At 45.5% G+C, this 23,118-nt stretch overlaps 2 protein-coding genes and 1 long non-coding RNA gene across 10 annotated transcripts in view; 2 read left to right on the top strand and 1 right to left on the bottom strand.

Annotated features, from left to right (window-relative positions):
• Positions 1-18: 18 nt before the first annotated feature.
• LOC111838233 (serine/threonine-protein phosphatase 2A regulatory subunit B'' subunit beta-like) lies at positions 19-15,624 on the top strand. Of its 5 annotated transcripts, none has more exons than XM_023801013.2 (14): positions 19-120; positions 747-1,131; positions 9,455-9,640; positions 10,511-10,614; positions 11,011-11,113; positions 12,166-12,240; positions 12,671-12,757; positions 13,049-13,205; positions 13,307-13,355; positions 13,476-13,565; positions 13,768-13,943; positions 14,151-14,269; positions 14,368-14,474; positions 14,912-15,624. In XM_023801013.2, the coding sequence occupies exons 2-14, from the start codon at positions 784-786 to the stop codon at positions 15,045-15,047; spliced, it is 1,737 nt and encodes a 578-aa protein (XP_023656781.2). In that variant the 5' UTR covers positions 19-120; positions 747-783; the 3' UTR covers positions 15,048-15,624. The 5 variants fall into 5 exon arrangements, with proteins under 5 accessions (XP_023656781.2, XP_023656779.2, XP_023656780.2 ...); XM_023801011.2 differs by having other exon boundaries at positions 9,452-9,640; XM_023801012.2 differs by having other exon boundaries at positions 38-120; positions 758-1,131; positions 9,452-9,640.
• Positions 13,045-23,118, bottom strand: part of LOC111838232 (cohesin subunit SA-2) — a 23,825-nt gene continuing 13,751 nt past the window's right edge. Inside the window, exons 27-32 of one of the 2 annotated variants that reach the window (XM_023801009.2) lie at positions 19,844-19,945; positions 19,482-19,630; positions 19,268-19,396; positions 17,750-17,955; positions 17,411-17,507; positions 13,045-17,318 (exon numbers count right to left, since the gene is read on the bottom strand). In XM_023801009.2, the coding sequence (XP_023656777.2) occupies positions 17,234-17,318; positions 17,411-17,507; positions 17,750-17,955; positions 19,268-19,396; positions 19,482-19,630; positions 19,844-19,945 (768 nt within the window). In that variant the 3' untranslated portion in view covers positions 13,045-17,233. Of the gene's footprint in view, positions 17,319-17,410; positions 17,508-17,749; positions 17,956-19,267; positions 19,397-19,481; positions 19,631-19,839; positions 19,946-23,118 lie in introns of those variants that run through there. The other variant, XR_002836831.2, reaches the window with a different exon arrangement.
• Positions 17,453-23,118, top strand: part of LOC111838236 (uncharacterized) — an 11,995-nt gene continuing 6,329 nt past the window's right edge. For 2 of the 3 annotated variants that reach the window (XR_011982709.1, XR_011982707.1), the window contains exons 1-3: positions 17,453-17,526; positions 17,731-17,945; positions 19,195-19,323. This is a non-coding gene — a long non-coding RNA (uncharacterized lncRNA). Of the gene's footprint in view, positions 17,527-17,730; positions 17,946-18,692; positions 18,884-19,194; positions 19,324-23,118 lie in introns of all 3 variants that reach the window. The other variant, XR_011982708.1, reaches the window with a different exon arrangement.

The raw sequence follows: 23,118 nt of genomic DNA, 5'->3' as shown, positions 1-23,118 counted from the left end.
AAAAGGGACTGATGTTCTCGCGAGAATTCAGCTTCCCGGTTACCTGGGAAAGCGAGAGTTTGTTTCGAAGTGAACCGCCTTGATATGAAAGTGAAATGTTTTACTAATAGCGGACAAAAGGTACAATTACTGTCATTTTATATTTTACCTTATTAACTGACTTTTTGTAGCTGTAAGTAATTCTGGAAACGCCTTTCGCACATAATATAGTCGCTTTCTGTAATGCGCGAACTTCATTGTTTGGGTGATTAATGCTAGGCCAAATTTTTGGCTGTTTAAAATTTTTAAATTGTTTGCTGGCAGACTTGTAATATTTATTGCCTAACCTTTTCAGTACTGTAAAGTATCTTTGGGCCACCTGCCGCTGAATTGCGTTTAACTTTGAAATGTTTGTCTGTTAATCGCTGGCCGAGTTAGCTAAACATGGTTTAAACAAACGCTATTAATAAAAAATAGACCAGTAGCTGTTCAGATAATGTATTTACGCTGAAACGTGGCGCTCGAAACCTTGTTAACATGAGCTTTTTGTAGTCGCTATAAAACTTTTTAGTATTATATTGTGAATATTGTGTCTAACAAGTAAATCGAGGTGTTATCTATTTCCTATGTGTTTCCTATTTGTACGTAGACTACTAAATTGAGCTGGTATCTCCTATTTCTGTTAACGTAGTGAATAGTTAGAAATTGGAATGGAAATGTGAATGTTAATGTCGCACGAACAGTGACTTTATTTGCGGTGTTTGAAGTTTTTCTCCAGTTGGTTTGCTAAGCATAAAGGTAACGATGCCGACCGCACACGTTCTCGAGCCAGTGCTGAAAATGAAAGTGGATGAACTTTTTCTGAACTGGCTGAGTGAGGCCACCACTCAGGGGATGCTGAAGGAATATCTCCAAAAGATCAAAAATGAAGAATGGGTCGACACGGGTGCCAAAACCGTGACAGAAAGCAGCGGTTCAGTTCCTTCCGGCAACAACAATGCCACCAGCAAGAAGAGCCTGACAGACAGATCATCAGCACCTTTGAATGCCCCATCCAGCCCACCTTCGACCACACTTCCTACTGGGAACACTGGGAACAGTCGCACAGGGCTCAATGGCAGGCTGTCTCGCCGTTCTGTCAGCACCAAGAAGGTAAGTCCCCACTACCACAGGGCCGGTATTTTTTTAAAATGAGTTATTTTGTGCAGGAAAAAACAGTTATTGCAAAGAACAATAAATTTAGAATGATTCATCCAGCATTTTTCATCCCATGCTGCTTGATTGCTAAGTATATAGGCCTGGCAGGCATCATGCAGTGTGTTAAATGCAAGAAGTTCTGGCACTGCAAGTATCTCTGTCCTGGTGTGACTGATGTCAGATTCTGTCTCAGGTGACTGGTATCTTTTTGGTAGATAGTCCACCATTTTTTTTTCTAACAATTCAAATTGTTTACACTCTTTTTTTTTATTTAATTTTTTTATAAATGCTAGACAAATGGAATGATAGTTAGCATTTGGATTGCTGAATTTATGAATTAAGGTCTTATTGAACCTAAACCTGGAGACAACAGAGCAATGTGAAAGGGGTTCAGTATAATTTAAGCTGGAAAGGATATTTTACCTTTGCTGTTACCATATGTTTATCAAATGTTCATTGAATAACTGCAGCAGCCTTTAACTGATGCTGAAAGATCTGTTTTTATGATGGCTCTTTGGCCTGTATCACTACTCTACTCTCATCTCCCCTTTATTGCCACAAGAGGATGCTGAGGTCCTCCGATTGTGTCCTACAAAGTTGGGTGGTTTTTCCTGGGCTCTTGTCTATATGTCGGCTTTGTGGTGCTTACAGCCATAATTATATAACCTGGTTATTGTGTGTGTGGTGTATCTGTGTCTGTCTGTGTGTTTGTCTGCATGTGTTTTTGAGAACAGTGGTGATTGTTCTGTGGAGTGACCAGATATTTTCAGTACCGTTGATATGAGTGATGGTCTTAACATCTGCTGGCGCAGCATTGTTCTAAATTGGATTATATTGTGGATAAAATACATTTATCTTGGGCCACAACTGTCATAACAAAATGCTTTAATTGTAATGATTTATACAAATATTTGCTCTGTCAATTTTTTTTTAATTGAATGTTTTTGGAAATCTGAAATATACCCTATATACAATATATAAGATTTATTTTCACAATTTAGGGGTGAATGATTGACTTTTTAAAAAAATAAGCATTTAAAACAGAACATTATGATTGATATCTTTAATTTTGTAAATTTTCACCAATATCTGCATGCTGCTTTGTGTAATCATAATATTTTGGTTGAAGGCTGGTAAACACAGCTGTTGAGAAGTATTTTTGACTTTTAAACACAGAGTATTGTCACAAGTTCCATTTTTTAAGGGAGGATTTATTTTGTAAGCTTCATTTAAAATGCTGACCTGTAATAGATCCCACTCACTAGCGTTAAAATAAGCTAAAATTTCTGAAAAAAGTAATGATTTTCCCCCCCCCCCCTTTCCCACTTAGACCTTTATAGCGAAGAGCAGCTGTAAACAGTTCTCTGCCTTTATGCTACAGGCGTGTAAATGAGGGAGACATTGGTAGACTTCTATGGTGGGGGCGGGGGTGGGGGGGTGATGACAGTGAGCAATCTGGGCAGCTGTCCCCACACACGTGTTTCAGGGCTCCCACCCGCTGACATGACAGAGACTCAGGGGGGCTGGTGTGACCAAATGCAGGACCCCCCTCTCTGGCCCCCTGGTCTGGGTCTTTCCCTTGAGGTTTCCTGTAGCTCGCTGTCCATGAAGCCTTCTCGTAAGCTGCACGCTGCTCCACAGTGCTGGAGCACAGCATTTTGCCAGAGCTGGCTTGCAGTGCTGTGGCTGTTTAAATTCTGCAGTGCCGTTCAAATGGTGTCACACTGTGTGGTTTTTTTTCCCCTCCATATATGTTTTTCTGACCATTCCTGTCCCTGGCACAATGGGTTTTACTCATGCTATTAACATCCATTTACAGTGGATCAAACAGAGTTTGTTTTTCTGTTCTGCTCAATAAACATGATTGGTAACAAATCTAAGGCTGTTTTGAGCCCTGCAGAAACTTTGTTTTAGTGTTTTTTTTAGATAGATTATAAGTCCACAAGTTGGTGTCAAGTTCTCTCAAATTCTGTGTGTGAGTTCTGTCTAAAGTGACTTTTTGGGAAAGGGTTAGACAGGTGAGAATTGTCAGAATCCTTAGCCCTTTGTGTCAGACTCTTTCTCCCAGTGTTCAGTGATCCTCTGTGCTGTTCAGCCCATGGAGCGGCTGCAGTGCATTTGGTATTTTGCAAAAGTGTCACAACTGTTGTCCCCGCGGCATCACTGCGCAGTTAAGCGGTACTGAAGCGACTATTTTAAGGGAGCCGCAGAAATTCCACAATACAAATGCATTCTGCAAAGGATTAGTGAAAAATGTAACTAACGTCATGTTAGGGACAGCTGGTCCAGCTTTGACACAAGGCTCAGATAAAGATAGACCTCCTCCCCAGTGAAGGGATCAGCTGCACAGCAGTGAGATTGCCGGATGCCATGTTATGTCAAAAGTTTATGTGCCGTGTGTGCTTCGATGTCAGATTTTCAATCGGCGGTTAAAGGAATGGATGATGACCAGAAACGTGATCCATCTCTTCCTGATAAGACTTCTACCGAGTTCATTTATCATCCGTCAGCATAGACACAGCTGAAATCACTGCTGCTTAGAACAGGGTGTGTTTTTCTTTTTTTGGATGACTAAAAGTCTGGTATGACTGTCTCTACGGGCTATGGCAAGATATCATAGTTTGAGTTTCTGTCTTAGTATGTTAATGTGGTTTTCAGTTGTAAAAGGTTTTAATTTGATTCATTTCTTCACATTAGATTTTTTTTTTGGGGGGGGGGGGATTTTTCTGAGTTAATATATATTTTGTGAAATGGGTGAAATTTGTATGTCGAAAAATCAGTGCCGGGCAAACTGAAGGAAAACATGAAAAAACAATTTGGAAGAACAATTGTACCACTGGAATGTGGAGGGTAGGATGTTGCCATGGCAACGGGACGACAGGTAACCTTAGCTTGGGAAGCTGGCTTTGGGAAGATGAGTGTATGACAGCTATAGCATGTGCACCTCGCTCACCCCAGCGATCATTCAAGCAGTCTTCTCCGGCTGGCCGTGTCGTCCAGGGTCAGGAACCCACAAAATGAGCCCGGAGATGGGCAGTTTTGCACTTTATTTATTATTGTTGTTACAGTGTAACATATAATTTCATTTCAGTAACCAAATGTAACTATGCAGTATTGCGAATATGCAGCTCTTACATTTTGGATATGGTTTTTCATTAATGTAACAGGATTTTGCATCATTAAGCAAAGAGTGTGTCTGCTCTTCGCAGAGTAGCTTGCTCAAGCTTTTATACAGAAGACATGTGGCTTTTATAATCACTTATAAAAGGAGTCCTTTCTAATGTGTCTTACATTTTTTGCATAGTCTTGGCAAACTTGGAGGTTTGAAATGAGCTTCATGCACCTACACAGATGTTGAGACCAATCACAAATGTTCAGCCTTATGCAGGAATCCCAATGAAATGTAGATTTTAAATGTATAAATATAAAACAAACATTTTTTTTGATTAATGCTCAGTCTAACTGAGGAATCTTGGTTATTTTCATGGCAGGAAGGGATGTATTGGGATGGTTTTCATTTTGCTGTCAAAGTGCGTAGTTATCTAGCAGTGTAGAACTAACAGAGTTGGCTTTAGATGTATGATGTTATGAGAGCCCTTCTGAGGCCAAGGTAAACCCCATAGTTTCCGTTTTGAACAGACTGCTCTCATAATTTTGGAGCATAAAAATTTTGAGATCAGATAATTAACTTTTAGCTGTAGTGTATTGGTTGAATGTGTCGGTCTTGGTCAGATTAATTGAAAAAAATGATATTTTTGCACACCTCTACTCATTAACCACTTGGAACATTGCTGCAGTTTCCAAAGTCGTTGCTACTTTGCTGGTGTCTCACTGCATACATTTACAGGATTTTATGAAGTAAGATCATCAACATCATTTTCACTGCTGGTTTGTGGACCTCAGAGGTTAGCTGACTATGGGTTATCGCTAATCAATAATATCAGCCCCATCTGTGTATCTCTGCTTTTTGTGCAGTATGGGTCATATTTAAGAATAGTTTGTTGAATTTAGTTGTAGTTACTGTCAAATACCCAACAAGGTAGTAGTGTAATTTCCTGTCAAGGTGTTTTACATCCGGAAGGGGGCAAAACCAATCTGAACTTCTCCTTTGTGTGTGGGTGTGTATTATAAAATATATACCCATACCAGTTGCCATTGGAATTTGAGAATATTTGATTCACTTTCTCACAGTTCTTAAAAGAATCTTTCATAATTTAATGCATTATCTTGTGTGCTGTGCAGTTTTCATGAAGCTTCTGTGGGTTGTAGAATCTTGCTTGTTAAGTAAACCATCTGCTCAGGTGTGTCTACACCTGTGGGCACCAGAGAGCTTCCTGCTGAAGCTGTCCTCCTTCATCTCCCACACTGGTTGTGTTTTGTTAACAGAATCTGTCGAGGGGAGTTTTTCGACAACTGTCTGCTTTTAGCGCATTTCATTCAGTTCATATCAAGTTGCGCTGATACTTCTAGAATTATCCCCATGATCAAAAAAGTCAGTCTTAATCTTAGTCTTTGGCGTTCCTTTATTTATATGAGACTTTGCATAGCACCGTATGACATTGAGGGTGGGGGGAAGAAGCAGGGATTTGTTCAGGCACATGGATGGTAACGGTGAGGAGGTTAGAAGCAAAGTGTTTCAATGCCAGCACTAGGAGAGAGAGCCTGAGAACAGCAATGGCTACTTTGGGGTTTTGTCTCAGCCTCCATCCTATTAGTAATATTGTTTTGCACAGCCAGGTGACAGAAATGTAGGATACTAACTGCCTCTAGACAAGAGTGATCTGCTCGTGGAACAATGCAGCGTTCTGTTTTTGAGAGAACGTGAACTCTGATCTGTAGTCTAAAAATACAGAGCATTTAAATTGGAGTGGGGGGGCTGTAGTTCAGCATCCTTGCCAGTGCTACGTCTGCTTTACTCTTTCATTCTCGCTCAGTCATCCTCCGCTCCGTACACCCACGTACGGAGATGCACACGCGCACAAACGCATACGTGTTTTGTGCTTTGGATCAGTGTGTTTACAGCGAATTGATGTAATTGCCGTCAGCCCCAGAGTGGATGTTTGCAAGGACTAAAGATAAACTTGTTTCTGAAGGTCTTGTTTCTTGAGTTACCCAAATAGAACGTAGAGTCTGTTCGCAGTCTGACTGGTTAACATATCTTTCTTTGAATCCAGCTCATCCCCCCTTGGCCCTGACCAACTATGATTAACCACAACTACTTATGGCATGGTGGGAAGTCGCATAAATGGAAGGGAAGTGCTGATTCTGTCCGTATTCCCAGTACATTCCCATGTACTGTAATAATTCTGCTAGCAGGGAGTTAAACTTTGGTTTACTGAAGTTTAGAAGATACTCTTCATCCTTAGAGTCTGCTGGAACTCCTAGCTGTCCTTTCCCTGGCACTGGTTCCTGAGAAAGTCATCCTAACAGCACACAAGTTTCCCCACAGTGTGGTTCTTTTCATTACGCTGCTGTGACCGCTGAAACTAGCCGCTTTATTTAGGCAGGACAAGTTAAGGTCTTGGGGGGTCGGGCTGTTGTAAGAGGCTGATATGGATTGGGATCCTGGCAAGCAGTAACTGGACCTACTGCCTTCTGCCACAGGGCTTCAAAACAACAGGTTTGTTTCTTTACATAACCTTGTATGTGACACTGGAATGTGGACTGAAAGGGGCGGTTCCTTCAGGCAGCCCCACCCACCCACACACACAGGGACACACAAACACACACACTCGTACTCTCCCTGTCTGCAGTCACTCTTGAGATTAGAGCTTCTGCTACTGTCTGGCTGAGGCTGGGCCAACTCGCCAAGCTGAAAGGCGCAGCTTACTGCAAAACGCTCGCTACAAAACGACTGCCGCGTCGATCGGGAACTTGGGAGCCGAGGGCAAGGGCTGGAGGCAATCTGCCACGGTATTGCGGGAAGCGGCCGGCCCAAGGACGGCCCCATCCCCGCTTGACACCATGAGGGTGAAGGACCTCTCGTTGCGGCAGGACCCGGACCTGCGCAAGGAGCTCGCCCTGCTGGCCCGGGGCTGTGATTTCGTCCTTCCCTCACGCTTCAAGAAGAGGCTGAAAGCGTTCCAGCAAGGAGAGGCAGGTTGTCTCCAAACGGCGGTGGTGTTTGTGTGCCTCCTTACATCTGTCTGGGGGATCGATGTTGTATGTTGCGTCCCTGTGCTCTGGAAGCAGCCGGCCTCGGCCACTGTGGCGTCCTACATGTTGTTCCTCTGCTATAGCAGGATGTCATGGAGATTAAGCAGCTGCGATGAGGGACCACCGCCCGCTTCACAGAGTGTGCAGACACACTGGAAGCCTGTAGCAGACCCAGATCTGTTGCCTTTTATAGCCATGGCTGACACTGCCGAAGAAGGGAAGATTAGGAGCATTTATCTTGTCACCTCTTACACTAAGCAGGACCCTTCCAGCATGTCAAACAGTCAGCAGAGGAACAAACAACCAAAAAGAACTTCACTCTGCAGACTAGGACTGTTGACATAAGATTGCAAATATCCAGATGAAAGGCAGTTTGTCCACCATATTTAGACACGAAAGATTGGTAGATGCATGCTGGGTGTAGTGGCTTTTAGGGCATGAACAGATGGGCTGTTTCTGTTCAGCCCGTTAGCTGATGCTAGCTGATGGCTTCCTAGGGTTTGCAGGCCACAATACTCTGGATTTTTGAGGCTGTTTTCAACTAATTTTAATAACTATACAGAGCTGAAGTTTGCCTTTGCGGTTGCTCTGTTCTGATGAGTTGCACAGTTGATGTCTTTCACTTAATCTGAGGTAGATCAACAATCTTTGTCAAACGTGAAGTAGGTCTTCTTCTAGGCCTTCATCTTCCAGCCTGCAGCTTGTCTGTATTCGTAACCATTTGCTCCCTCAGTGCTCCGAATATTAATGTCCAAACACTAGAAGAGTGAGTGGATTAAACAGCCTGTAATTCTGTTTAACTGCGTCAGGATTTATGTCTTAATTTTATCCATGTGGAGTAATTTTTATACACTGAAATGATGTCATTCTCCTTTCACTTTTATCTGCTGGATTTTTAATTGGCCTTTCTGTGAGGGTGCAGCTGTACTTTGTGTTCAGTAGCTTAGCCTTTCACGTGGATGGGTGGTTCATTCATGAATGAAAGCAGACTAACCATGAGCGCACTAAACCTTGGAGCGCGGACGCGTCCCGCAGCCCCTGCATCTGCTGTCCGGTGTGACGGGGTCACGCGGCTTTGTCTCTGTGTGCCACCCCATTCGCTGGGTGGGTGGGAGCAGCTTTTCCCTGAGTTTCTGCCGAGCAAAGCCTTGGCGCTTAATCCTGCATGGCGGGGCTGGGGCTGCTTTTTACAGCAGGCTCTCGTGGTTTGGACAGTGCGTAATGTCTTTATTCAGACCGGGTCACTCAAATGTAGATTCTGAGGAAGCCAGCTCTGCTCATTTGTTTACCATTTCCATGGCATCACTAAAGGCTTATCTATGCTATCAATGTCGAGTTGGGCTCTTCCTGTCCTGGAAATTCATCACCATGCAGTTCTTTGTAAAATTGTACTGATGTAATTTTTAACTATAAATATCTATTGGTAAATATGTTAAGACACAGATGGCATCACTTTACATGCTTCAGCAGTAATTTCCTGTTGGAGTTGGTTAGCTTTGGAGTTGGTTAGCTTTGGAGTTGGTTAGCTTTGGAGTTGGTTAGCTTTGGAGTTGGTTAGCTTTGACAGTATCTGCATGGCTGTTTTGTGGTGTTGGATGTACGCTAAGCTTTCGTTACCATCTGTCGAAGACGGGCCTTTCTTTTTCTTATCCAGCAGCTGAATGGTCAGTGATCTGTACACTGAATTTTACTGGCCAGGACTTTAAGTTTTTGAGCCAAAATTTTGTTTGTATTCAGTCTTCGGTTTTAAGTACACACCACCTGGTATTGTCTTGTTTTCACCTTCATTCTAATAAAATCTGTCTTCAGACATGGTGAATTGGGTGATGAAGATAATGAGCCTAATTAAATCAAGTTGTCTGGCTTGGAGTACCTTGATGCGTGACAGCGTGTTATGAGACGTCAGTCATTACTGTTGGCTCAGCTGCCAAAATGCCTCTAACTGTTAAGTTCGATTGAGCCACATGTCACATCACACCTTTTAATTGAACATCATTTTTTCCAGTGACGGTTCACAGAGATCGAATTTGTATAGTGCCTTGAACTTTCTTGAAAATTGGGCTGACTGCTGTGAACTGGATGAGCCGCGGCTAAAAATGTTTATTTGTGTCTCTTCTAGCAGACTCAGGTGAAGAAAGCGGAGCCCGTTACGCCGGTACTGAGCGAAAGCATTCCAAGGTTCTACTTCCCCCGGGGCCGGCCCATCGCCAACCTCAACATCGACGCGCTCATTTCCAGGATAGAGAAAATATTTTCACAATTCCCCAATGAAAGAGCGAGTATTGAAGACATGGGGATGGTTGCCAAAGTAAGTGTGATTTGCAGCCTGTGGCCCCCAGCCACCCAGAAAATCGTTTTCATTGGGGTAATTAACTGCTGCTTACTACTGTTTATTAGCCTGAAGATTTTTTCCCCTCTTCCATCCCATAAAAATACTATCAGTACTTGAGGGGAAATGGTGGGTTTTTGCAGGGAGGTCTATGTGTGAAAATCAGCATTATTAGTGTCTATGGGCACAGTGGCTGCTCCGCTCTGTTTATTCATGCCGGCAGTAAAGTAAATGTTGCCTAATATTGAGCTGCTCTTCATAATCCACCTGGGCCCTCAATATCCAGACCTTTCTCCCATGTGATTAAAAAAAAAAATGAAGAAAATGCTCTGGGTTTCAGTTTCGTACTCAAACTCAGCTGTAAATCCATGGTTTGTGTTCACGCTTGAGGCACAGGGCTCCGCTAACAGGCAGCAGGATCTGGAAGAGTCACAGTTATCTGACGGAAGCAGACAATCGCTGCTCTGGCCCAGATTGCTGCCTTCATCTGGTCCAATCCACTCCGTTGTTCCTCTGCTGTGCATTTAGTTACCGCGTGTCTGTTTAACAATGACATCTCAGCAGTGAACTTCATGGCAAATGTGCAAAAATATTTTCAGGTTTAGATGAGGTATTTTTTTTTATAGGATTTCAATTAAGAATAATGTGTTTTTCAATGTAAGTGTTTTAACGTAGGACCAACACATTGAGTTTAGTAATTTTACTGCTTTGTCAGTAATAAACATGCTGGACCTGCAGCCCTGTATATTATTACATACAGTTTATATGTATTTGGGTGAGGTGTGCAGCTTTATGATCACCTGGGAAAGGTGTTCTGGCCCTATGCTGAAGCACTTATTGTCTCCACAGGCCTGCGAGTGCCCCCTCTACTGGAAGTTGCCTTTGTTTCTCTCAGCCGGGGGGGACAGAACAGGCTTTGTGTCCGTCCACAAGTTTGTGGCCATGTGGCGAAAGTAAGTGCTGGGAAGAGCAGGGGGGGCGACTTTTAATCCCTGCCTGCAGACAGAGCCCCTCCCTAGCCAAAATAACCTTCATATGGGTTAGAGCAGAGCTCTGCACTGGAACATTCTCTGGCAATATTAGCGTGCCATTAATATGTATGTGTTTAAAGTTCTAGTAAAGACCAAGAGTCAGTTGTCCTGAATGTGGGTATGGTTCCAAAGAGCTGATTAAATGGTATATGGCTGTAGTATTTCTGCAGTGTGGAAGGCTGAATTGATTGGGTTAGATTCCTGAATACTAATTTTGCGATGCATAAGGTCGCCAGCAGCCTGGCTGCATGGCTGCAGAGTCTGTACTTTCCCTCCAGTGGGAAGAAAACCCTGACACCATCTGTTCCTGCTTTCCAGAATCCTGCAGACCTGTCATGATGATGCATCCAAATTTGTCCACCTTTTGGCCAAGCCTGGCTGTAATTATCTGGAACAAGAGGACTTTATTCCCTTCCTACAGGTAGGGGGGGTTTGGCGGAGGGTTGCATTGAGCCAGCTCAGGCTCTAAGAAATAGGCCATGCTTCTCAATATTTTTTGAAGGTAATGAGTTGGGGTCGAGTATATCCCTTTCGTGTCTTATCTGGTCTTACTGTTTCCATTTTAAACTCAAGCATTTCCCATTTAGTGTAATATAACGCACATCGCGGCCCGCACCTTGGATGGGTCCGTTCATATCTAAATCAGCCTGCTATGTAGCTCTGCCGCGAAGCTTCAGCTGTTTTTGGCCAGTTCCTGTGTCATCTCGTCCTCAGATGGACAGTCAGAGCAGGCGGCACGAGAGCGCGTCCCCTGCCGTGTGACAAGTCGAGAGCGTCATATGAAGCCTAGTATTCCATGTTGAGGTTAAAACAGCGGGTTCTCATTCTGATACTTTCCGCAAGACGTGTCATTTGTATTCCTGCTGGTGGTCGACAGCCAAGCCAGAAGAGCTGTAGTCTGTTTTCACGGGAGATGTGCCCTGGCATGCGCAGTTTAATTTGTATTGTGTGGGTTTGCCAATTGCTTTGACCATTTTGATAAATGAAATAAGTATTGCAGTGGAGTAGATCTGACTTTTCCTGCCGGATTCATAAGAAGAATGATTTATGTGTTTTTCTATTATTTAATCTTATAAGGGATGGGTCAGGGAGCATTGTATTCTTCAGAAAATAAACCACCATAATTTTATTGCCTTATACGCAGTCACGTCAAAATTTCACTTAAGAGGGAAAAACCAAACGCTTGGTTTTGATTGCTGGAATATCTACCGTACATTGGAAATTCTGCGATCCACATAAGCAGGTGGCGCTCATATTAATGCATGGGGAATAAGGTACCGACAGCGGCTGCGGTCGGCATCCTCTGAGCTGGGGGGCCTCTGCTTCTCACCTTGGTCTTTCTCTCCGTCACTAACATTTATCACATAAACTGCGATCTATCAGATGTCCATTGCCCCGCTGATTTAATTCTGCGCGGTTTATTTGTCTTCCTGCACAACAGGGCTTAATTTTTTCACCTTGTTTTTTTTCCAGGATGTGGTGAACTCGCACACGGGTCTCGCATTTCTGAAGGAGGCGTCTGAATTTCACACCCGTTATATTACCACAGTAAGTGAGCAGAAAAAGCTGAGCTTGCCAACGCAGCGCCTTCCTATTTTAGCTCCTCTTTTCCCAGCATGCCCTGCAGTAGATGGTTAAAACATTGAAATCCTCAAATATCTGGCTGGGAAAGACCACCTGGAACTCGATATCACACTAATTTGTAAATCAGAGGCACAGATTCAAGCAGAACAAGACCTATGATAGATCCAGACATTAGAACTAGTCCAGCTAGTGATGTAGGGGCATGTTTATAAGCAAGTCTGTGTACTTTTCAGTGGTTATTGAATGATGTACTGATCATTGTGATGGAGTTCTGACTTCTAAGTGTTTTCCTGTCATCCTATACGTTTTTAATTTTTTTTTGCGGGGTGAGGTTACCTCCCAAAACCATTGTGTGGAAACAGTGGGTGTGAATTTTTTTCATATCTGTTCACAGGTGGTTCAGCGCATATTCTATAATGTCAACAGATCTTGGACTGGAAGAATCACATGTTCAGAACTGAGAAAAAGCAGTTTTCTACAGGTTTGTGCCTCCCACACACTCACCTGTTTCAGTTTTGATTGTACTATTAATATAGCAAAGCTGCGTGACTGGCTTGTTTGTAATCTGCACAGCGCATTACACCACATTAAAATGATCTAAGTGGAGAGAAGCTGTCTGTTATGATCACATGACCCAGGGTAGCCTATTTGAAAGTCGAGCTGTGAGTGTTTACATACACATACATATTTAAACGCCTACGGCTCCTCTTTCACACACTTAGCCTGCCTGTGTTTTCCTGCAGCCGCTGACACTTTCCATGTTCTCCAACAGATTGTGGCCCTGCTGGAAGATGAACAGGACATCAACCAGCTGACAGAGTACTTCTCCTACGAGCATTTTTATGTCATCTACTGCAAGTTCTGGGAGATAGACGCTGACCACGACCTCCACATAGACCCGAGAGATCTGGCCCAACACAACGATCAAGGCTGGTTTGGCTACGTCCTTCACTGTAGTATCACTGCAGCAGCACTGCTTTACACATGTCATAACTGGAAGGGGTTTTCATGTTTGCTTTCTCTCTAACAGCAATCTCCCAAAAAATGATCAAAAGGATTTTCTCAGGGACGGTCACCAGGTAATTGCATCTCCATTATTACATTTTTCAGATACATAGTTAGGAATAGGCTGTGTTTTAGGCCAAATATTGTGCCAACACACTGAAGTTGGGCCCTGAATCTGTGTCCACCTACTTCAGGGACAGGAAAGAAAGAAAGGAGGGGCGAATGAGCTATGCAGACTTTGTGTGGTTCCTCATTTCAGAAGAGGACAAGACAACCCCCACTAGGTAGGAAGATGGCCATCACCTGGCTCAGCGTTCACAGGCACTTGGAGTATTAACTAATAACAGTATCTGTTTCATGCGAGGCTGTGTATTTGTTATGCAAATCGGGGTGTGTTTAGATGTTTGTGTGTCTGGAAATACTTGGCTGGCCAGTGAGTGTAATATGTCTGTTTTTTTATAGCCTGGGTTTTGTCTGACATTGCAGCATAGAGTACTGGTTCCGCTGCATGGATCTGGATGGCGACGGGGTCCTGTCGATGTACGAGCTGGAATATTTCTATGAGGAGCAGAGGCAGAGGCTGGATGCCAGGGCCATCGAGCCGCTGCCCTTTGAAGACTGTCTGTGCCAGATGCTCGACCTGGTCAAGCCAGAATCTGAAGGTAGCTGATGTGTGTTCAGATGCCCCAGCAGCACACATTTTAACCCTAAATTATATGCATGGAAAATGTGTTGCAGTGTCAGTAGCGTGCCATGGGTTTAACAATGCAGTCACCCTGGTCAGAAATATTAACAATCAGATGAAAACGTGGTTGTGGACGGGTATACAGCTTCCACTCATTTCAAATAAATGTGAAATGTTTCTATAGGCAAGATCACGCTCCATGACCTGAAGAGGTGCAAGATGTCCAGCATATTCTTCAACACTTTCTTCAACGTCGAGAAGTACTTGGAACATGAGCAGAGAGATCCTCTGTCAGTCGCCAGGGTGCGGAATGTTGCACATTATCATCTATATCAGACTGCTTCGTGTAGCCTGAGAGTAGGAGCAAAGCCTAATGAGCAAGTGTCCTTGTCCCCTCCCAGGATAGCGAAACGGAGGGCCAGGACGTCTCTGATTGGGAGAGGTATGCCGCAGAGGAGTATGACATTCTGGTGGCAGAGGAGACAGCCAGTGAGCAGTATAATGAAGGGTAAGGCGTCTCTCCATTGGCCCTTTCTCTGGCTTCATACATGTGTAAACATTAGCTCAGTGTTAAGCAATATTGTCCAAGTGTCAGCAGATCACTTCTGGAGCGTAATTGTCTGACTGGTCAGCAGTAATATTGCTGCAATCATCCAGTAGGAGGGACAGGTCTTGCTGACTGATGTCATGGCGATTTTAGGATCTTCTGACATGTAGTATGGAGTTCAAAGCTGACAGATGACTCGCGTTGACTCCTGGTGTTTTCATAAGGCACACTGCTGCTCACTTTGTGGTCCAGCCTCATGTACTTCCATCTGATCTAAGCTTCTGTGGAAACTCTTCTCAATATGTTGAGGTTGGACAGCAGTTCAAGTGTTGAGATAATCAGCAGAATGTTATCTGTGGCAATCGTTTGAACCCTATGTGGTTTCCCCCTCCCCCCAGGTATGAAAATGACTTTGACCCAGCAGAGCATCACATTGCCAGTGAACTGGGGCTGTGGACAGAAAAGAGGCACCTGTTTGGGATCCCCAGTCCCCACTGTGACATTGACTTTGAGTACGAAGATGATTTTGAGTGAGCTTTGCGGCGAGGGGCCTGTGGGGGCCAGACAGCGTGGGGGGTGAGGGGTTACCGCAGATCCGCTGTCTCTCTGCAAATGACAGCTCTGTGATGCTGCAGGATACCTACGCAACCATGACAACAGGAAATGCTAGGCCTGGATGTAACAGCAGCAGCAGAGGTAGTGCTGGTATGGTCCCCTCTAATTCCATGGCCACAGTAAAGACCTCCAGACCCAGCCGCTGATGTGGTGCTGTGCTGTAGTCACATGGGTGTACAGAATGTGTGCTTTTGCATGGTTCCACACTGGAGGCGTATTGAGTAGAATAGGGCTTGAGTCACCTCATTGAATTCAACTGTGCTTAACCAATTATGAGCTAGTATGACATTCCAGAGGTAGGAACCAAGATGTGTCTGGCACTGTGCATTAAGGGAATTCTAGGTAAGCGTGCTTTGCAATAATGCACTTTGGATTTGTTTGTGGGGAGGGGTAAGTTATTGGATATGTACAGTTAATTATAGAAGTGCAGTGTTAGTCTGCAAATTGTTTATTTTGCAGATGTGTGCTTCACAATAAAAACACATCACAAACTCAATTTGACTTAAAAAAAAAAAAACCTAAATGCCCATTTTGAGATTGTGGCCAAAGCATAAAAGGGAGTCTTACAGATGTGTAAGTGCATCCACCCTGGGTTTCCTCTTCATATACACACACAAACACACATGTGCATTTCAGTCTTGCAACAATAATAAAGTAAGTAAGCAAGACAGGCAAGTGGGCTGATGGCAGCAGTAAGAAACAGTCCTTAAACGCCATCACTGTGGCAACTCTGCCACTTCCGTTGATTTGTGCTAGACCTGAAAGGGTATAAAAAAATTTCCCTGCCAAAACTGAGGAAAATTAGTTTTAAACAGACAAAACTATATACAGTAAATCATGGGACTGTAACAGGAGGAAGCAAAATACATTGGCATCTTACGCCTTTTCCAAAATTATATGTGATCTCAAACAGAATTAATTTCCCCAATTTGGATCTGTAAATCACATTCCGAGCACAACATGATCACGTGTCCATATGCAGTGGCAGCATTGCCGGCCCTTAGCGACTATCCAGCGACGGTGACACGGTGACACGGGAACAAGATCCAGCTGGACAAGGAATGAGTTTTGCAGTCACGGCTACAACACAGACATCGGGATCAGTGCTTTGGAGTGTGGAGCACCAGTAAAGGGGTCCATTATCAACCTTTCGTAAATAACATCACTTCAAGGTCTGGGCTGATTTCCGTAACAAGCTATTGCCATATAAAAGGCGACTACCTTCAATAGTGCCAGCCTCAGGTTCAGCTGGTGAGCAAGCTGACGCTTTCTAATTCACTAAACACCACTTTAGTTTCTGATCAGCAGCCACAGCACCTGCAGGTCAGACCAGCCTAGTTGGTCTCCCATCCAAGTACTGGCCAGGCCCAAACCTGCTTAGCGATGGGTCGACCACAGGATAGACTAACCTGTGTGGGACCCAGTGATGGGACACTGTGGCCAACAGGTCTCTCTGAGGTCATAAAAGACCCCTGGGCACCTTTCGAAAGAGTACGGGGTGGGTACTCCGGTGCTCTGGCTGAAACTGCCCACTGTGGCACCCCTGTGTGGCCCTTTCAAATCTGCCCCTTAGCTACTGTGTGGTGAGCGTACTGGTGCAGGATGGCTGCCGTCACATCATCCAGGTGGGGGCTACACAGTGCTGGTGGTCCCTCATTGGTTCTGTAAAGCGTGTCTTGGAAAGCACTATATCACTAACATACAATCATTCATGTTCATTCTGAGGCACAGTACCAAAACTAGACCATCCTTTTAAACACCCTGCAGCTATAGCAGACAGAATACAGTAAAGAATTGCCAAAATTAAACATTTAATTCCTGAGTGCTGGAACTTCCCTCATCCCGACACAGATACAGTATATGTATATACAGTATTAGTCATTAACTGGGTGCCACTCTCCCCCCTGGCAGATCTAGCAGTGCAGCTCCTTACTGCACGATTACTACAGTTAAAGCGTGACCCTTGCAATATTAACTGTTTCATCAGGGTGACTAACGCCCACTACCTGCTTCAGCCCCATAATGGGAATGCAGCACTCGATTCCAGTAGCCTCCACCCAAACATTCAGGTATGTGACACGCCCTCATTGCACACACCAGGCAGGTCAGGGGTCGACCTCCGAATCCACATTCACCTCGTCGTCAGGGGCGCCCAGCAGTCTCTCTGACTCCTGCTCCGCCATGTCAGCGCTGTGTGGCGATATCAGAACACTCACATCAGCACCACCCATCTGGAGCAAGCCTCTCGCCGCGTCCCCGCCTGCAGCGACACGCTGCTTTACCTTGCGGTGAACTTCAGGGCCTTTCTCCCCTTCCATTCTGCCCAGGTGAACACAGGTGAGCTCTTCAGCTCTGCAGTCTTGTTGCCCTGCACCTCTCCTGTCAATCAGAACCACAGGTGGGTGTGACTATGCCAAGTACCTGTAAACACTGCTTGTCTAGGTATAAATCATCATTACAATCCCCACAGCATAAACAAGGCTACTGTTCGTAGCTGCCTAATTAAAGCTAATATAAATCACATACCGAAAAGGTTAAAAAAATCGCTGTAGGTCCATTCTGGGACTGGATCTTCAGGTTACATACAACTGCTTACTCACAGCACGCGAACGGCACCGTACCCACAACGGGAGCCTGCTTCAGCGAGGAGGAGCGGGAGCACTGGGCCGAGGAGGCCTGCCTGGAGGTGTCCGAGCTGACGTGGGAGCCGGCGTCCTCCACCCCCTCGGCCGTGGCCATCAGAGAGGCCCTGTAGTAGGCCAGGGGCAGCCAGCAGTCGTCCTTGCTGCTGACGGCCTCCCCAACGCACTTCTGCAGGTAGCTGTATCTGTGGGACAAACCGCACCTTTTGCCTTGACGTTTGTGGTGATACCAGCGTCGTTCTCTGGTGGCTAAATGCATCCTCAGAAACGCAGGTCCCTCTCCCTACAGAACAGTACAGCTGAAACCCATACCGGCTTTTTTATTTAGGTGACAAAACAAATTCATTCACTAGACTGGATATTCTCCGAAGGACAATGTATTCCACGAACAGACACTCCCCCCACCCCACTCCTCCCAAACCCCGCAATCTCTAGCCCCCATCACATACTCTCCACCTCTCCAAAAATCATTATTTAAAGCTCAACTTTGTGCAATTTGTCTCAGTCTTATTAGGGTTACCAGATCTCAAGGCTCCATACTGTGACCGAAATGGTGTGACCATTTATTGAGCACGCGCGAATTAAAATTTCACGTGGTCGCTTCTGTGCAAGTGTGAGTGAAACTCACAGGTGACGGCAAAGACAATAGTGAAAATGATTTGTATCACATTAGATTGCACATTACATAAACATTAGTAATACATTATATCTGTGCATACTGTATTCTTACTAATATAGTCTTGCCTAAGATACACTGTGCATCTTTGTCTCCGCGACCAGCCATGTGTGAGCTGTCTCTGTGACCGTGGAATCTCACGTTTCTCACAGTAACTAATCTTTTCGGTGTCACTAATTTTGCATTCTTAATAATATGTTACATCTCCGTGTGTCTGGGATGTAACAAATGTGCTGGTGAGACCAGTGCTCCCATTGGAGAAGTTCACATGGAAGCCCTGGAGCTGCACCTCCTTTCATGTGCCGACAGTCAGTGACACCGCTCCCATTTTGGTGTGATGTTTCAAGATGAAACAGCTCCTGGATCATCCCCTGTGCAGTGGCCCTATCCTTCCTCTGCCGCCACCTGACACTGCAGGTGCCATTTGTCGATAAATGGTGCGATTTTGGTGTGATTTGTCTGTAAATTAAATCAGGTGCATATCTTCATCCATATTCTTTTTGAGTTCATAAAGTCCTGCCTTCTGCAGTTACCCTTCCCTTTACAGACACATTGTATGGGTGAAGATCTGGAATTTTGAGACAGAAGCAACACTTCTTAGTGGCAGGAAAGTCTGAAAAAGACCTGTCAAATACTTTGAGTTATCAGACTGATAAGATCAAGTGTCTGAGGCTCCTTTTCCTCTGCTGTCACTACACGGTGCTGCTTCAGTTTTGCTGTGACTGGTCTCAAAATTTGATCATTTCAGATCTTGCCAACTTTGACAGTGTCAGGACAGCAGACCACACACAGGCTCCCTGCAGGATGGAAGAGGCACTTACACTGTCTTCTTGTCTGGCTTCAGAAGCTTGCTGGAGAACTCACTCAGGATGGTGAGGTAGGAGATGTTAGGAGGGGCCTGTCTCTCTGCCTGCTGGACGAAGCCCTGGCATACAAACTCGATGCCATCCCTGTTCAGGGACAGGTCCACTCAGTGTCTCAGCCACACGAGCACAGAGCCTGAATCGCAGTCGCGGTCTCGGTCTCATCCTGTACCTGTGAATCATGGTGAGAGACTCCCGGGATTTGATCTGATCCCAGCCAAAGGTGAGCGAGAAGCGCCTGGCCAGCTCCTTGATGCTACTGAAGCTCTGAAACCCGGAGCCACTGCTGCTTTGCTGCTCCTGCTTCAGACGCAGGAAGAGCTGCAGCAAAGGGGAATTGGGGTAAAACCGTAAGCCGGGCTGAGATCCAGCCGTAATTCCCCCATGCCCAGTACCCAGCTTAGCACTTAGGGTAGCAAAATGGGGAAAACAGGCAACAAATCCAAGTGATTCAAAGCTAAGAGGAGCTGTGCTAATCAAGCTAATGACTCCATGAGGCGTCCCGAGCCAGAGGAAGGGGAGGCTCTCACCTACCTGCTGCAGGCACAGGACCAGAGTCCTCGCACTCTCCATTTTGTCCATTTGCCTGGTCCGACTCAATGTCTCCTTTATGATGTCCCCAAAGTCATTGTAGTACTAGAGAGAGGGTGCCGCGATTAGTGCTTCACTGGTAAATGTTTCTGCCAGAATTTCATCTGGAGTTAAACCTGTTTAACTGACAGTGAGGCACCCCAGCAGAGATGATCACTTCAGACTGGGGAGAAAGTTTACAACCAACACTTGAGGCTGCAGTGGGGGTTCCTGTGGCAGTAAGCAGGCCTGATTCCGAAAGATCGCCACCGGCACAGGGCCCAAGAAATCTCCAGTGAGCACTGTGTCCGATGGCACGGCTCAGCCTCTCGGTGCAGTACCAGGCCTCGTTTGTTCCTGCACGCTTCAAACAGGGCGAGGCGGCGGCGATTAGCCAAGCCGCTCAGGGGGAGCGCTGGGGGCCACGCCTCCTTCTGTCAGGTGCGGAGCCTCGTGGCTTCTCCTCTCACACCATGTAGGCCCCTCTCCTGTCGCTCACACTGTGGATCTTCATTAGTGAACTGTCAGCTGCAGGAATTCAGTCTGCCTTCAAACCATGACCAGCATTTGCTTATTTATATCTTTCAAACATAACTGGTTTAAGAATAAGTGGCAAACACAAGATTAAACAAAACGGTTGTATATATTTAATACTTAAAGCCAAAAGCCAAACTGCCTGAAGAATGAGTAAATAAAGCGTTTTTTCCTTTCCCTTCCTTGGGACCTTTAGCTACTAAAATCTGAAAGTTATCTGTCAAAGCAGGACCAGCCTGTTTGCCGGCCTTGATCAGGAAGAATGCTGACACGAGTTCAAAAGCCTCATAAAAAAGGAAGTGGCACCCCCAGCCTGTCAATGTTACCCTCCCTCTCAGACGAGCGCACGCTTGCACCTGCCAGGGCCCCCGGCGTACGTGTACGCACAGAGACGCCACGCTGGGCTCCGAAGGCCAAGCTGAGCCCCTTGATTCATCAATAATTGCAAAAGTGTAAATATGTTCAAGAAGCAGAGTAACAGCAATATTCCTCTTCAAAGAGGAGCAAGAGAGATTGTATTACTGGTACAATGGGTTGCCAGTGTCTATGGGAAAAGTTAGCTGAGCTTTATACAGAGAAGCATGTCTGATTGGGTAGGGAGCTTTGAAACAGGGATGGTGCATAAAACTGGCAAGGCGGCTACTGGCACTGACACTCACAGCATTCCGGGTGACGATTTGGCCCATTTTGCGCGGCACCCTGCTATTTAATACATAGGGAGTACCTGCAGCGCCCTGCTTTTTAATACATAGGGAGTACCTGCAGCGCCCTGCTTTTTAATACATAGGGAGTACCTGCAGCGCCCTGCTATTTAATACATAGGGAGTACCTGCAGCGCCCTGCTATTTAATACATAGGGAGTACCTGCAGCGCCCTGCTATTTAATACATAGGGAGTACCTGCAGCGCCCTGCTATTTAATACATAGGGAGTACCTGCAGCGCCCTGCTATTTAATACATAGGGAGTACCTGCAGCGCCCTGCTTTTTAATACATAGGGAGTACCTGCAGCGCCCTGCTATTTAATACATAGGGAGTACCTGCAGCGCCCTGCTATTTAATACATAGGGAGTACCTGCAGCACCCTGCTATTTAATACATAGGGAGTACCTGCGGCGCCCTGCTATTTAATACATAGGGAGTACCTGCGGCGCCCTGCTATTTAATACATAGGGAGTACCTGCAGCGCCCTGCTTTTTAATACATAGGGAGTACCTGCAGCGCCCTGCTATTTAATACATAGGGAGTACCTGCAGCGCCCTGCTATTTAATACATAGGGAGTACCTGCAGCGCCCTGCTATTTAATACATAGGGAGTACCTGCAGCGCCCTGCTATTTAATACATAGGGAGTACCTGCAGCGCCCTGCTTTTTAATACATAGGGAGTACCTGCAGCGCCCTGCTATTTAATACATAGGGAGTACCTGCAGCGCCCTGCTATTTAATACATAGGGAGTACCTGCAGCGCCCTGCTATTTAATACATAGGGAGTACCTGCAGCGCCCTGCTATTTAATACATAGGGAGTACCTGCAGCGCCCTGCTATTTAATACATAGGGAGTACCTGCAGCGCCCTGCTTTTTAATACATAGGGAGTACCTGCAGCGCCCTGCTTTTTAATACATAGGGAGTACCTGCAGCGCCCTGCTTTTTAATACATAGGGAGTACCTGCAGCGCCCTGCTTTTTAATACATAGGGAGTACCTTCAGCGCCCTGCTTTTTAATACATAGGGAGTACCTGCAGCGCCCTGCTTTTTAATACATAGGGAGTACCTGCAGCGCCCTGCTATTTAATACATAGGGAGTACCTGCAGCGCCCTGCTTTTTAATACATAGGGAGTACCTGCAGCGCCCTGCTATTTAATACATAGGGAGTACCTGCAGCGCCCTGCTTTTTAATACATAGGGAGTACCTGCAGCGCCCTGCTATTTAATACATAGGGAGTACCTGCAGCGCCCTGCTATTTAATACATAGGGAGTACCTGCAGCGCCCTGCTATTTAATACATAGGGAGTACCTGCAGCGCCCTGCTATTTAATACATAGGGAGTACCTGCAGCGCCCTGCTATTTAATACATAGGGAGTACCTGCAGCGCCCTGCTATTTAATACATAGGGAGTACCTGCAGCACCCTGCTATTTAATACATAGGGAGTACCTGCAGCGCCCTGCTATTTAATACATAGGGAGTACCTGCAGCGCCCTGCTATTTAATACATAGGGAGTACCTGCAGCGCCCTGCTTTTTAATACATAGGGAGTACCTGCAGCGCCCTGCTATTTAATACATAGGGAGTACCTGCAGCGCCCTGCTATTTAATACATAGGGAGTACCTGCAGCGCCCTGCTATTTAATACATAGGGAGTACCTGCAGCGCCCTGCTTTTTAATACATAGGGAGTACCTGCAGCGCCCTGCTATTTAATACATAGGGAGTACCTGCAGCGCCCTGCTATTTAATACATAGGGAGTACCTGCAGCGCCCTGCTATTTAATACATAGGGAGTACCTGCAGCGCCCTGCTTTTTAATACATAGGGAGTACCTGCAGCGCCCTGCTTTTTAATACATAGGGAGTACCTGCAGCGCCCTGCTTTTTAATACATAGGGAGTACCTGCAGCGCCCTGCTTTTTAATACATAGGGAGTACCTGCAGCGCCCTGCTATTTAATACATAGGGAGTACCTGCAGCGCCCTGCTATTTAA

Source organism: Paramormyrops kingsleyae, chromosome 1, assembly GCF_048594095.1.
Source record: "Paramormyrops kingsleyae isolate MSU_618 chromosome 1, PKINGS_0.4, whole genome shotgun sequence".
NCBI classification, from domain to species: domain Eukaryota; kingdom Metazoa; phylum Chordata; class Actinopteri; order Osteoglossiformes; family Mormyridae; genus Paramormyrops; species Paramormyrops kingsleyae.
This window is presented reverse-complemented; position numbering and strand designations above follow the sequence as displayed.

What these genes read in the sequence shown, in the direction of transcription:
- LOC111838233 (XM_023801011.2), top strand. Translation starts at nt 784, where the DNA reads ATGCCGACCGCACACGTTCTCGAGCCAGTGCTGAAAATGAAAGTGGAT. An exon ending in GAAAAAGCAGTTTTCTACAG is followed by an intron (nt 12,758 to 13,048) that starts GTTTGTGCCTCC and finishes GTTCTCCAACAG; the next exon opens with ATTGTGGCCCTGCTGGAAGA. An exon ending in TTCTCAGGGACGGTCACCAG is followed by an intron (nt 13,356 to 13,475) that starts GTAATTGCATCT and finishes CACCTACTTCAG; the next exon opens with GGACAGGAAAGAAAGAAAGG.